Source organism: Magnolia sinica, chromosome 17 (genome assembly GCF_029962835.1).
Source record: "Magnolia sinica isolate HGM2019 chromosome 17, MsV1, whole genome shotgun sequence".
In the NCBI taxonomy this organism is placed as follows: Eukaryota; Viridiplantae; Streptophyta; class Magnoliopsida; order Magnoliales; family Magnoliaceae; genus Magnolia; species Magnolia sinica.
This window is the reverse complement of record NC_080589.1, coordinates 11,680,253-11,694,571: the sequence shown is the minus strand read 5'-3', so window position 1 is coordinate 11,694,571 and position 14,319 is coordinate 11,680,253. Positions and strand designations below refer to the sequence as shown.

The 14,319-nt window shown below is 43.3% G+C and overlaps 1 protein-coding gene across 2 annotated transcripts in view; it reads left to right on the top strand.

Annotated features, from left to right (window-relative positions):
* The window catches only part of LOC131230995 (thiamine pyrophosphokinase 1-like), a 40,914-nt gene extending 33,618 nt beyond the window's left edge, over nt 1–7,296 (top strand). The window contains exons 6-7 of one of the 2 annotated variants that reach the window (XM_058227041.1): nt 6,644–6,803; nt 6,915–7,296. In XM_058227041.1, the coding sequence (XP_058083024.1) occupies nt 6,644–6,765 (122 nt within the window). In that variant the 3' untranslated portion in view covers nt 6,766–6,803; nt 6,915–7,296. Of the gene's footprint in view, nt 1–6,643; nt 6,859–6,914 lie in introns of those variants that run through there. The other variant, XM_058227042.1, reaches the window with a different exon arrangement.
* The last annotated feature ends 7,023 nt before the right edge of the window (nt 7,297–14,319 follow it).

The following is a 14,319-nucleotide window of genomic DNA, read 5'->3' as shown; positions in this document are numbered from 1 at the left end:
GGTTCGACGAATGCTGCAGCGTTCCTACGTCTAGCTACACAGTCAAACCTATTGGTTTTAATGAGTTGTGGATTAAGCTTAATCGAGACTATAATATCGATCTTCTTATTATGGTAGGAGTGTTATACAAAGACGGCCCGATCATCTCTATATGGAGCTGGGAAGAGTTTTCCATGTCTGGATTTGAAGAGGTGTGGATGTTGATTTGGTCAGTGCCATTGGAACTATGGAACGAGGAGTTTTTCCGATCTGCTGCTTCCCGCCTAGGTACCCTCATTCAGGTGGACCCCAAATCATTATCGGGTGAGGAGGTGGGGGTTCTTAGAGTGTTGGTGCGCAGGAAGAAGGGGGCACCATTGCCGTCCTACATTCAGGTCCACGCAAATGATCAAGTTATCTCCCTCCTCATCCAATTGGAACGTAAGGAAGACCCGATTCCCAGATGGGGCAACCTCTGGAGGTTTAGAGATAGATCCATGGCCTCCTCCATTCTCAGAGCTAACGGAGAAGAGGATGCAGATACACGATTTAGATGTACCTCAACTGTACCAGATCGGAGGACTACTGAGGACCGGTACTCGGCAGATCTACCATACAATAGGAGCAACAGCTGTCCATTATCTACCGAAGACGGTATCTACATGGAAGGCATAGATGGCTCTGGGCAGGTGTTAGCCAAAGGTGTCAGCAAGCTTATCTCCCAGGATACGTGTCGTGTTCCTACCCCTGATCATGTTCAAACACTCACGTGGACGGCGGAGATTCCCAGCATCAGTCCTGCCCTAGCTGTCGAGCGCGTGCTGCTCCCGGAGATAGAGAGCACCCATCCGGAGGTCTGCGACTCAGTTTTTCCTGGACCTATCGTCCCAGTTGAGAAGGGAGACTCAATAGCTCCAGTTCTGTTGAATTTGAACCTTCCAGTTCGATCATCTCCGTATTTCGACCGACGTGTATCCCTTTTCGCTGATTCAGTGGGTGTATCCGACGACACTATTAGGAGTCTCAAGATCCAGATTTTGCTCCGTGACCCATAGATGCCTCCTCTAGCTCTGGGAGCTGTAGATATCTCGGATTCCTTATCCAATATCTCTGTTGTTTCAACTAAGCAGGACAACTCAGCGTTTGGCACCTCTCCCCGCTTTGCTACTTACTCAAAGGTTATGTCGGATTCTTCTTTGGTTGCATTATTTCAGGAAGGACAAGGGGGTCACATTATTGAAGCTGAGCCGCTTCAGATTAGAATGGGAAGCCTTTCACACGAAGAAGAGAAGGAAGCCACAATCCAGAGAGCAGAGTTAGCAGATTCGATCTAGAAAAAACGGTGGATTAGGGATGCTATGGGACACATTAGCAAGTTGCTGGGTCTCTCTTTCGGAGATCACCCAGAAGACTTCTTAGCCCTCTTTCACTGCATCGAAGCTCGAGGCCGGCCGTTGAATGTCCTAAATCCCCTAAAGTATCCTCCCCCAAGCCGGCCATAAATAGAGAGCTCCAGAGCCTTCAATCCAGCCCTCTTCTCATTAAGGAAATAGCAGCAGGGAACATCGGAGGTGGTCGCCGAGGTAGATCGGTTCCCAGATGATAATTCTATCGTGGAATGTTAGAGGGGTGGGGTCTAAGCAGAAGCGTAATCTGATTAATGATATCACGGGCAGGAGTAAGGCTGGAATCATCTGTTTTCAGGTAACTAAGGCCCAGGAATTTTCGGCTAAACTCTTGGGATCCCTCTGGAACGTGAGTGATGCGAAGTGGTTGGCCTCAAATGCGGATGGAAGCACGGGGGGTATTCTCATAGCTTGGAATGCGGCCTTATGGTTGATGGAACGCAGTCAAATTGGAGAATTCTCAGTCTCTGTCATCCTCAATCAGGTTGGCTCAAACTTTTCTTGTCTCATTTCTTCAGTTTATGGTCCTAACCAAGCAGAAAGGAGATATGCTTTTTGGGATGATCTGCATGTTGTCAGGGAACTTTTTGACGGCCTGTGGTGCATTGGAGGGGACTTCAACATCACGCGCTACGCGGAAGAGCGATCTCCTCGTGGTAGAGTATCCGCTGCAATGCGATCCTTCCCCCGCTGGATCGACGATCATGTTTTAGTGGACCTGCCTCTGTCCGGCACAAGATTTACTTGGTCTAGTCAGCGAACGAATCCCTCCCTGGCCAGATTGGATCATTTCCTTGTCTCCGGTGATTGGATCGAAGTCTTTCCCCACATTTCGCAATCGGCTCTTCCTCGGCCAACGTCTGATCACGTGTTGATCGTGCTGTCTATGGAGGAGGTTAATTAGGGCCCGATGCCTTTCCGTTTCGATATATCGTTGTTGAAGATAGATGGTTTTGATTAGCTCATCTCTGATTTGTGGAAAGGATTTAAGGCCGATGGGTTCGCGGGTTTCAGATTAAGTAAGAAGCTGAGTTTGCTCAAAGGAAAGCTTAAAATCTGGAAATCAGATGTCCTTCGGAAACGGCAAGATGAAACAGATTCTATTCTGGCAGAAATTCAGGCCATAGATTCTGTGGGTGAAGATGGTCTAACTGACAGTGCCACTTGGTCCAGAAGAGCTGATCTAGTCCAATTTTATTCAACCAGAGTTCTTGAAGATGAAATTTCTTAGAGGCAAAAAGCGAGGTGTAAATGGATAAAGGAAGGTGACAGAAACACTCGTTATTTCCACGCCATTGCGAGTGCTCGGGCGAGAAGCAATAAGATAAACTGTTTGTTGAAAGATGGGACACGCATCGAAGATCAACAGCAGATTGCTGACGAGGCTATCAGTTATTTCTCCAACCTCCTTATGGCTGACAGCTGCCACAGACCCAACTTGGATTTCCTGGCTCTCGATCGCATCTCAGAAATGGACGCTGCGGCCCTGGAAGTTGGTTTCTCTCTCGACGAAGTTAAGAACGTGGTTCAGACGTTGGAAGGTGATAAAGCCCTGGGCCCCGATGGGTTTCATATCCTCTTCTTTCAGCATTTCTGGGGGCTGTTGGAGGAAGATATCATGGCTTTCCTAAACGATTTTTACGATAGGGGTCTCTTATCCAACGCGTTAGGGGCCACTTTCATTGCTCTTATTCCGAAAATCCAGGGGGCTGAAACTCTTCAAAACTTCAGACTGATCAGCCTTCTTGGTGGCCCATACAAAATCCTTGCCAAAGTCCTTGCCACTCGTCTCCAGGGGGTTCAAGATAAAATCATCTCTCACCACCAAAGCGCATTTATACCGGGAAGACAAATCATTGACAGCTCTCTCATTGCCTCTGAATGTTTGCATTCCAGCCACAAGTCCGGATCCAAAGGAATAATATGTAAACTTGATCTTGAGAAGGCCTATGATCATGTAGATTGGAATTTCCTCCTTTACATGTTGAAGAGAATGGGGTTTGGGCCCAGATGGTCAGCCTGGATCAAGGTGTATGTTGGATCAGCGATGTTTTCAATTCTGATCAACGGTTCTCCCAAAGGATTTTTCAGAAGCTCTAGAGGATTGCGGCAGGGAGACCCTCTATCCGCATTCCTATTTCTTATAGTGGCTGAGGCTTTCTCCCGCATATTGAGTAAAGGTCAGACAGAAGGTATCATCGGGGGTTTTCAGATTAAAGACATGGACAGGCCCATATCCCACATCCAGTATGCTGACGATACGCTCCTGTTTAGTGAAGCCTATTTGGACAAAGTGAGCAATCTTCGTACCTCTGTCCATTGCTTTGAAGCGGTATCAGGCCTTAAAGTAAACCTGCGAAAATCTACGCTGTTTGGAGTTAACATCAGCGATGCCGAGACTTGAAGCTTAGCAGACTTCTTCGGCTGTGAGTTGGGCTCTCTTCCCACCGTATTTGTCGAGCTTCCCCTCTGAGTTGGCAAGCCCCCTGTGGCGATGTGGGATAAAGTCATTGACCGGTTTGAATCCTATCTTGCTAGATGGAAATGTCGGTACCTATCGCTTGGGGGTCGGCTCACTTTGATCAAAGCAGCTCTATCTAACCTTCCCTTATACTTTATGTCCTTATTCAAATGTCCGGTGAAGATCATATCGATTCTCGAAAGGCTTAGACGGGATTTTCTTTGGCATGGCTGTGAGGAAAGGAAGAAATTTCACCTAGTGGGCTGGAAAGAAGTCTGTCAACACTTTCAAGATGGAGGCCCAGGCGTTGGGGACCTGAAAGCTATGAATTTGGCTCTTCTCGGCAAGTGGTGGTGGAGGCTTGGATGCGAAAATGGGGCCCTCTGGAATAGGGTAATCAAATGCAAATATGGGCAATCGTCTGAAGGCTGGTGGACCACCTGTGTTTTGTCCTACAGTATGTCTGCGGTTTGGCGGGGTGTTCTTCTTTCTCAGGCGGAGGTGCAAAGACACATAGGTTTTTCTATTGGGAAAGGCGACAAAGTTCATTTTTGGGAGGATATTTGGGTGGGGTCCAAGGCTCTTAAAGAGATTTTTCCAGCCATCTATCGTCTGGCCACTAATCCTCTCCTTACTGTGGCTGATTGCTACTCCGTTCTTGGCAATGTTGTGGTCTGGCTCCCGCCTTGCAGGAGCAATCTATACGATTGGGAAGTGGAAGACTACGTGGCTCTCCTACAGCAGTTAGACATGTGCCGTCCTGATCCTCAGCAGCAAGACAGAATCACCTGGAATTTAGACAAAAAGGGCCAGTTTTCTGTGAAGTCTCTGAACTGCTGTTTCAGCAGGAAGAGGAAGTTTTTACAGCAAAAATCTGGAATTATAAAGTCCCTCCCAAAATAGCCGTTTTTGGGTGGTTGGTTGCCAAGAGGAAAGTCCTTACAATAGATAATCTAAGGAGAAGGGGTATGATTTTCACCAACATATGTATCTGCTGTATGTCTAATGAAGAGTCGACAGACCACCTCTTCATTCACTGCCCTTTCTTTCAGCATGTTTGGTCTACCATTCTGTCATCATTTTCTGTTTCATGGACCTCTCCTAGGTCAACGAATCGCGTTATTGTGGCCTGGCATGGTGTCCTTCTCGGCAAAGACAGATCTCGGGTTTGGAGAATGGCGTTATTGGCTGCTTGGTGGACCTTCTGGGAAGAGAGAAACAATCGCTGCTTCAGAGATACTCCCCACTCAGTGGAGTGGGTGACCACGAGAATCCATCAGTTCGTCGTAGAATGGGCCTGCAATTCAGTCAATCTCAGTGGGACCCCCTTTGCCCCCGATCACCTTTTTGGGGGGTAGTTTCTGTTGTGTTTCGTTTGATCTTCTTATATGTTGCTGTTTCTTTTGTTTTTTTCTCCTTTTTTGGGTTGTATCTGGGTGCTCAGTTCGCTATCTCAGCGGACTGTTTCTCCCTTTTCGGTTTTTCCTTTTAATGAATTTAAGTCACCTTTCAAAAAAAAAAAAAAACTATAGTTGTAAAAGTGTGTGACTCAACTAGAAACTTGGCCGGGTCAACTTGACCCAACAGGATTTCATGCCATGCCACTAGGGAACTTGCTCGCAGTGTGACTCTGTCGAGAAATAACACAACTTTTCAAGTCAACTTGCCGATTCGTTGGACGCGACATGACTCCTAGTCATTCTAACTGAGTCAGTCACCTGATAATTATTATTTTTTAAAATGAAAGGTGAAGGAGACTGGAAAGTTTTGAACCCACCACCTTCTTTGAAAACTGATATTTGTAATTTAATTATGGGTTTTTTGCATTTACCTCCCTTTGTTACATAACAACTTGATGAGATACTTCTCTGTTTTACAGATTCATTACATATCCCCCAGACGAGAAACCACTGTCTTTTAGCACTGTTTTCTTTGAGGAAATGACCGTTTTACTCCAATCTCATAGGCAACTAGTAGATATGTGTAGGTCCCACCGAGGTGTGCGCATGCCACCCCCCCCCCCCAAAAAAAAAAAAAGAAAAAAAGAAAAAAGAAAATGGGATGCCCCAAAAATCAGGCTGATCCAACCATCTAGGGTGAGGCCCACCTGATGATTGGATCAGCCTTTTTTTTTTTTTTGGGGTGTCCAATTTTTATGGAGTGACCCAGTTCGAGTGGATGGCATACATACATCATGCTGGGCCACACATGCAGCTAGTTGCACATTATCTATCTAACGTCTTCAAACCCAATGAAGGGTATTTTGGTCATTTGGTACAGATGCCTCTAATGGCTCCTAATGGAGTGTGATGGAGGCCAGAAGGGAGTTTCTGTGAAAATGAAAAACAGAGGGAAGGCATGTCCAGTTGTCATATAATGATATGTAAGGGCCTGTTTGGAGGCACCCTCAAAGGGGCATTTGAGGTCTAAACCCCATTTTTATCCAAACTGCTGTTGGCTTGGTGTGTTTGTTTGCGCTTAGCAAACCCTTATCTGATCCCTCACCTGGCAAAATGCTAAAATGCCAACCCGACAAAATCCAATTGGACTGGTTTTTGTCAAGTCAACCGAAAAAAGCAGTCTTGAAAATCCCTTTTGCAAAAGTGCGCCAAAACTGACCCTAAGTAACATAGTCGAGGCACATCCAATTGTCGTATAACGAATTAATGATATAAGAGAGGGGAGGTAGATGCAAATAACCCTAATTATTAAATACTGAATCGAGCAGGCCCCTTATTTATTCATTTATACTTACTAGCAGATGAAATGATGTGTTTGTAATTTGATTAAATTTCAGTGGACACGGCAATGAAATTTGGTGATCTTATAAGTACATCCAACATTGTACGCGAGGAGAACATCACTGTTCGTTCAGATTCGGATCTTCTGTGGACGATATCCATCCGAAGGCCGACGTGAAGTGCATACTGTTTTCAATACCGCAGACATCTTCATTGGTGAAATTGGGCTCTCTCTCTCTCTCTCTCTCTCTCTCTCTCTCTCTCTCTCTCTCTCTCCGGTAGGCGGAATAATGTTAAATATTTAACGAGCACATATTCAATCCACAGGGAGTAGGTGCACACATTATCCCCACTGTTTACGGACAGATGGTGGGAATCAATAAGCATTTCAAGGGTGCGAGCCTGTGCCTCAATGGTAGACTGCGTTTCAGCATTGCGGTCTCAGGTTAAAACAAGCATTTCAAGACGTTTGAACTTTTCAGTAGTTGAAATGCATGTAGAGAGCAATGGTTTGCAAGACTGAGTGTGAGGGTTGATACTCTGGCATGTGGTGTATATTAACTTGATAAAACTGGCTTTAAGTTGTGGGAGTTGCATTAGATAAGTTAAATTTTCAATTTTGAGATTGATTGGACATTTGTAATCTCTAATATAATGAATTGTGCCCACCTGAGTATTAGAATGCCTTTATTCGTAGGATGTCCATGAATCCTGTTTAGATGCATCTGTGGAATGGCGTTCAGAGTATATACAGAATATAGTAGGCCCCACATAATCTGAAAGGTTTTTAATTTTGGGTGTTCCCATCCAACTATTACCTTTGGTGTGGCCCACCTAAGTTTTGGATCGGCCTATTTTATTTTATTTTTTGGAGCCAAGGAAAAAGATAGGGGGCACAAATGTTGGGTGGATTGGATGTCATTAAAACATTATGGTGGGCTTCATACATTGGTTTGTAAGTTGAAGATAAGGTTAAGTGGAATTGTTTGTATTGGATCCACCTCTAAATGAGGTATGTATGTTAATCACTTAGGGGGTGTTTGTTTTTCTATTTACCACCATAAATGTTTGTGAATAAGTAATGATGACCTCTGGTACTTATCGGGAAGAGAGTGAATCATGGGAGAATTTAGCCGATGAAAATATGCCTCGTTTTTTCAAAATTGCCTTAAAAAACGGATGATGAGTGAAATTCATGGATCCCACCATGATGTATGTGTGTGATCCATGTTGTCCATTTGATCGGCTCATTTTAGGGCATGAGTCAAAAAATGAGGCAGATTTATAAGCTCAAGTGGGCCACACCACAGGAAGCAGAGAGGGATAATGACGTCCACCATAGAAAGGTGAAACAATCTGTGGGTCCCACACAGGTGTGTATCTGTGATCAACCTGTTCATACGGTCACATAGAGTGGATTTTACACGTACAACCATGTTGTAAGCGTAAAATCCACTGTCCATCAGGTGCCCTACTCAGGCTCTACGCCCTGCTGCCCAAAATCAGCCAGATAAGCAGCTCAGTTGAGCCACACCACAAATGTGATGCCAACCACAAGTTCGTGTGTATGGTCATAATGGTGTGATCTTACCCGTTCATCAGGTCCTTCATCCTGGTGAGTTACACCTGATCAACGGGTTTGATGAACGATACGAACCATGGTGGTCCCACACAAAAACCTATGGTTGGCATTCCATTCCATTGTTCCATATAGTGTGGCCCACCTGAGATCTTGATCTCGCGTTTTTTCTTTCAAGGTAATAGAATCGAGGATAGAACCTGATGGACGGAGTGGATTTTACATGTAAGACATGATGGTCCCACGAGCTTGGTGGTAGACGATTCTAGTCTAATTTTGGAGACCCCCACCGGAATGGTTAATAAAATATTCAAGCTTTGTGGGGCCCATATATTGTGCATGTAAAATCCACTGTCCATCAGGTGGGATACTTGACCCTAGGCCTTGGCGCCACAGATCAGCTACAAAAATCAACCTGATCTAAATATTATGTGGGCTACACCATGTAAAATCATGCCAGAAACCTTGAAAATCCTGTGGTATGGCCAACAAGGATTTTGGTGAGATCAGACTCTTGATATGATGTGTCACAAGATGGATTATGCTCCAATTTTGTCTGGGATTGATTTTATTTATTTCTAATATCCAAACTATGATTACTTATTTTGGACCTTTGATATTCTCTAAAGGTTTGAATTGTCCAATGTTGGAGATCTCTTGTGCATCACCCATCCAGTGTGGTTGCATTCAGACCAATGGTTGGGATCCTTGAACCATGGGCTCTACATGCACAAACTGGAGATGGAACAATCATAGCCCTTCAGTTCGTGGCCTATAAATAGACTGTTAAGAAGAGAAATAGAACAATGGTCCACGTCCAACTGAAATAAGACTAAAATAGGTGGACTGGATCTCCAAATCCAACCTAATATTTGGATATAAACGGTCTTAGTAACCAAGCCATTGGCTCTACTTGTACGGACACTGATTGCATACTGAGGAAACTCTGTGGGTTCACTCTGATGTATGTGTTTCATCATGCCGTCCATCCATTTTTATGGCTTATTCTACTGCATGAGCCCAAAATTGAAGTATATGCAAAGATCAAGTGGACCACACTAGAGGAAACAGTGGAAATTGAACACCCACCGTTTGGAAACTTCTTGGGGCCACAGAAGTTTTAGATGAAGCTGATATTTGGGTTTTCCCTTCATCCATGTCTGTGTGTCCTAATCAACGAGTTGGATGACAGATAAACTTCACTATGGCCCTAGGAAGGTTTCAACCAGTGGACATCATTATCCCACCGTTTTCATGTAGGGTGGCCGACTTGATTTTTGGATATGTTTCAATTTTCGGCTCATGAGCTAAAATAAACTAGAAAATGGATTGCAGTTGGCCCCACAAAATTTACTAAGAGGTCATTTGGATGCCTATAAAGTCTTTGAGTTGTAAATGAATTACAGGTAATTTGATTATAGGGGTTGTTTTGGATGCGTATATTTGCTTGTAAAGGCTTTATAAGCTGTAAATAGATTACAACTTTTAACCATAATGTGAAACACGGTAAAAAGTCATGTTTGGAGTTACAGGTAAGATATTTATAGCCAAAAAGATATTATACATATTATAACACAATAGCTAATATATAGTCATGACATATGGGGCTCACAATAATGCATATGGTATATCCAATCTATCCATTATATGCTTCCCTTAATATTATACTGTAGCCCTAAAAAAATAACTCGTACATTATCAAATGGACCGCGTGAGGGAATGATGGGATGTCCACCATTAAAAACTTTCAAATTGCATTTGGGCCCTACTGTGATGAGTAGAAGACATTCATTCCATTTAGTGTGTGCACGCTTTAATGGCCTCTTAAGGTCCTAAAAAAATCAAGTCTTTCTGAGACGAGTTTTGCAGATTTTAAAAGGTTCACCTTGCAAGCTCTTCAATATGAATATCTACTTTATTCATTGTAAAAACTTTACAAATTAGCCAAATGCACAATCTATTTACTTGTAAATAAATTATCACTTAAAAGCTAAACAAAATAGTATGCAAACTTATTACACTTGAAACTCTTTCCGCGTTTAACAAAAAAATTTATCAGGCATCCGTTGTCACGAAGAACTGCTATTGGAGAGGGAGCGGATTGCCTGTGACAAGCCGTGTGGGACAAATCCACTCCATCGAACTATTTTTAAAGACCATAATAGAACATGATTCTAAAAATTAAGAAGATCCAAAACTCATCTGGTGTGGATTGAACCCCACACACTAACAATATTTATTCCTACAGTTAATCTAAGTGGAAATAAATCTATGAACAATTTGGATGGCATATAAATAGCATGGTCAGCTGCAGGAATGTTTCAACGGTAGACATCGTTGTTCCACTGTTTTGTTGGTGTTGCCCATGTTGCGCAGCACGCCAACAATGTAGTGAACCGAGATCCAATCTCCGGTCTCACCCACAAACGATAAACAAGAATAAATATAGACTAGAGACAAAATCAAAGCATTCCAAACAAACCACAAGACAAGATATACGTGGAAAAACCCCAACAAGAGTAAAAAACCACGAATGCAAACTTCCACTATGAAGAAAAATGAAGATTATAAGGCAATATACTAACCTTTCCCTTGGAAGTAAAGAGAAAACCATTTGCCCACACCTTAGAATTATTTTTCATTACCTAGAAAAGCCCTAGGGATACCTATTTATAGTTTAGGCAACTCCCATTTCCCACCTCTACGAAAATCGACTCAAATTTCCGTAGTCCGTATCAAATCCGAACTCAAATCTACATAAGCTCGACTGGTCGCGCGGAGTCTTCGACCGATCGAGTGGCACCCTTGACCGGTCGAGCACATCCCATGACTGGTTGAGCACATTGGAAATCCAAAATCCCAACTCGCTAGAAAACGAATCGAGTCAGTCTACGACTGGTCGAGCGGTCGTCGATGTGGCTCCACATCTCAACAATCTCCCACTTGGAGACACATCACCATAAACCTTCGTCATCTACAACCGGAGTGCACCACCTCCCCGTCTTCAAGCCTGAAGACCAATCAAAGCTGAACAAAGCTTTAGCCTCTCCCGTGTAACTACCTTGGTCAGCATATCCGCAGGATTCTCACTAGTATGAATCTTCTCCAAATCAATCGATCCATCTTCTAGTAAAGAACGTATGAAATGATATCTGATGGAAATATGCTTGGTTCTTGAATGAAAGGCTGAATTTTTAGCCAAGTGTATTGCACTCTGACTGTCATTGTACAGCTTGCAATCCGCTTGCTTCTTACCCAAGTCTTCTATGAAACCTTGCATCCATACCATCTCCTTGCACGCTTCTGTAGCTACAACATATTCTGTTTCTATCGTACTGATAGATACTATCTTCTATAACTGAGAGGCCCAACTGACTGCAGCACTACCCAGAGAAAAAACATAACCTGTAGTGCTTCTTCTGCTGTTGATATCTCCTGCCAAATCTAAATCCACGTAGCCTTGTAGCTTGATTTTCTATCCTCCATAACACAGTCCTACATCCTTAGTACCTACCAAGTATTTGAGGATCCACTTTACAGCTTCTCAATGTTCCTTCTCGGGGTTGTTTATGAACCTGCTAACAACTCCCACTACTTGAGCAATGTCTGGCCTCGTGCTCATCATAGCATACATGAGACTCTCAATAACTGACGAGTATGAGACTTTAGCCATGTAGTCCCGTTCCTCCTGCGTCTTTGCCCCTTGCTCCTTAAATAACTTGAAGTGGTTGGCTAATGGAGTACTAACTGGCTTAGCACCTCCCATATTGAATCGATCAAGTATCTTGGCTATGTACTCTTCCTGTGACAAAACTAGTTTCTTGTTTTCCCTGTCACGCTTTATCCTTATGCCTAGGATTTGTTTTGTAGCTCCTAAATCCTTCATGACAAATTCGCTAAACAGTTGTCTTTTGAGATCTGAGATGTCTTTCATGCTTGAACCGGCCACAAGCATATCATCAACGTACAGAAGAAGGATAATGTATGACGTATCAAACTTCTTCAAATAACAACAGTGGTCTGCATGACATCTCCTAAAACCGTTTCCCGACATGAAACTGCCGAACTTCTTGTACTACTGTCTCGGGGCCTGCTTCAGGCCATATAGACTCTTCTTCAGTCTGCACATTTTGTTCTCCTTTTCTGGTGCCACATATCCTGTCGGTTGATGCATATATATCTTTTCTTCAAGGTCCCCATGAAGAAAGGTTGTCTTAACATCTACCTGCTCTAGATGTAAGTCTTCTGTGGCCACTATACTTAAGACCATGTGAATCGTAGACATTTTCACTATCGGTGAAAATATTTCAGTGAAATCGATACCTGCCTTTTGTTGAAACCCTTTCACAACCAGTCTAGCCTTGTACCGTTTCGAATCATCGTGCTCATCCTTCAGTCTGTAAATCCACTTGTTATGAAGAACTTTCTTATCCTTGGGTAGAGTGACTAGCTCCCTTGTACGATTGGACTCAAGAGAGTCAATCTCATCATTCATGGCCTGCTTCCACTTAACCCGTGTATCTAACTATAATGCATCTTCAAAACACTCTGGTTCACCATTATCTGTCAGCAGTAGATAATGTAAGGAGGGTAAGTATCAGACCGTGGGTCTCCTCTCCCGAGTAGATCTCCTCAGAACCGGTGTCTGTGGCTCTGCCTCATAATGCTCATATGTATGATCATCTTGTGGCGCTGTAACACCCGTGTCCGGTAACTCTTTCAACTCTACGAATTCTTTTTCCTCGGCCTTATTTTCCTGCACACTATCCTTATGCATCACTTTTTTATTGAAGAATACGTCCTTGCTTCTGATGATTTTCCTATTTTTTGCATCTCAAAACCTATAGCCAAAATCATGCTGCCCGTAGCCTGTAAACATACACCTCCTAAACTTCACACTTAACTTGTTTCTGTGCTCTGCATCAATGTGAACATATGAAGTGTAACCGAACACTCTGAGATGTGCAAGGTTCACTTCTTTCCCAGTTTACGTTTCTTCTGGTAGCCCACCATCCAATGGTGCTAAGGGACTTCTATTGATAAGATATGCGGCAGTATTCACAGCATCTGTCCAAAAGGTCTTAGGCAACCTTGCATGTAACCTCATGTTCCTAGCGCGCTCAATGATGGTCCTGTTAATGCCCTCAGCCACATCATTTTGCTGCGGTGTCCCTGGAATCGTTTTATAATGTTTGATTCCATTTGTTGCACAATACTCCTCAAATCTCTTATCACCGTACTCTTCCCCATTATCTAATCTGAGACATTTTACTATTTTACCTGTCTCGTTTTCTTCCATAACTTTTCACTTCTTAAATACATCAAATACATCAGATTTATGCTTTAAGAAATAGACCCACAGTTTTCTACTAGCATCATCAATAAAAGAAACAAAATAACGTGAGCCACCAAGAGATAATACCTATGCCGGTCCCCATACATCAGTGTGTAAAAGCTCCAACAGATGCGTCTTTGGAGCGCGTCCTGTCTTCTTGAAACTTACCCTCTTCTGCTTGCCATACACGCAGTCATCGCAGATTTCCAAGTCAATAGACTTCAGCCCTAGTAGCTTCTCTTTTGACAATAGTACTTTCATCTCTTTCTCACTCATATGTTCCAACCTCTAATGTCATAACTGCTCATTCACTCCAATTGATGCGACTGCGAGTGAACTATACGATGCTGAAGTCACGTACAAAATATCTTCCTTCTTGCCTCGAGATATCACCAAGGTACTTTTGTGATCTTCCAAGAATCACTGGTGAATGTCGTCACATAACCAGTATCGGCCAACTGCCCCACTAAGATCAGGTTCCGTTTCAAACTCGGTACATGTCTGACATCTTTCAATTTTAAAGTCGTTCCGTCTTTTTGATTTATATGAATGTCTCCCTTTCCAACAATACTGCACGGCTCATCATCATCTAGGTAGACTCTCCCGAAGTCACCTGATACATAATTACACAAAACTTCCTTACATGAAATGGCATGAAACGAAGCACCCGAGTCTATAACCCAAGACTCATTTCTCGCATTAAGAGACAAGATCAACGTCTCTGTGTCACTCTACTCAGATAGATTCACTGAATCCCTCCCGCCTTGAGAGCTTCCTTCTTGTTTCTTAAGCGCCCTACAATCACGTTTCATGTGCAC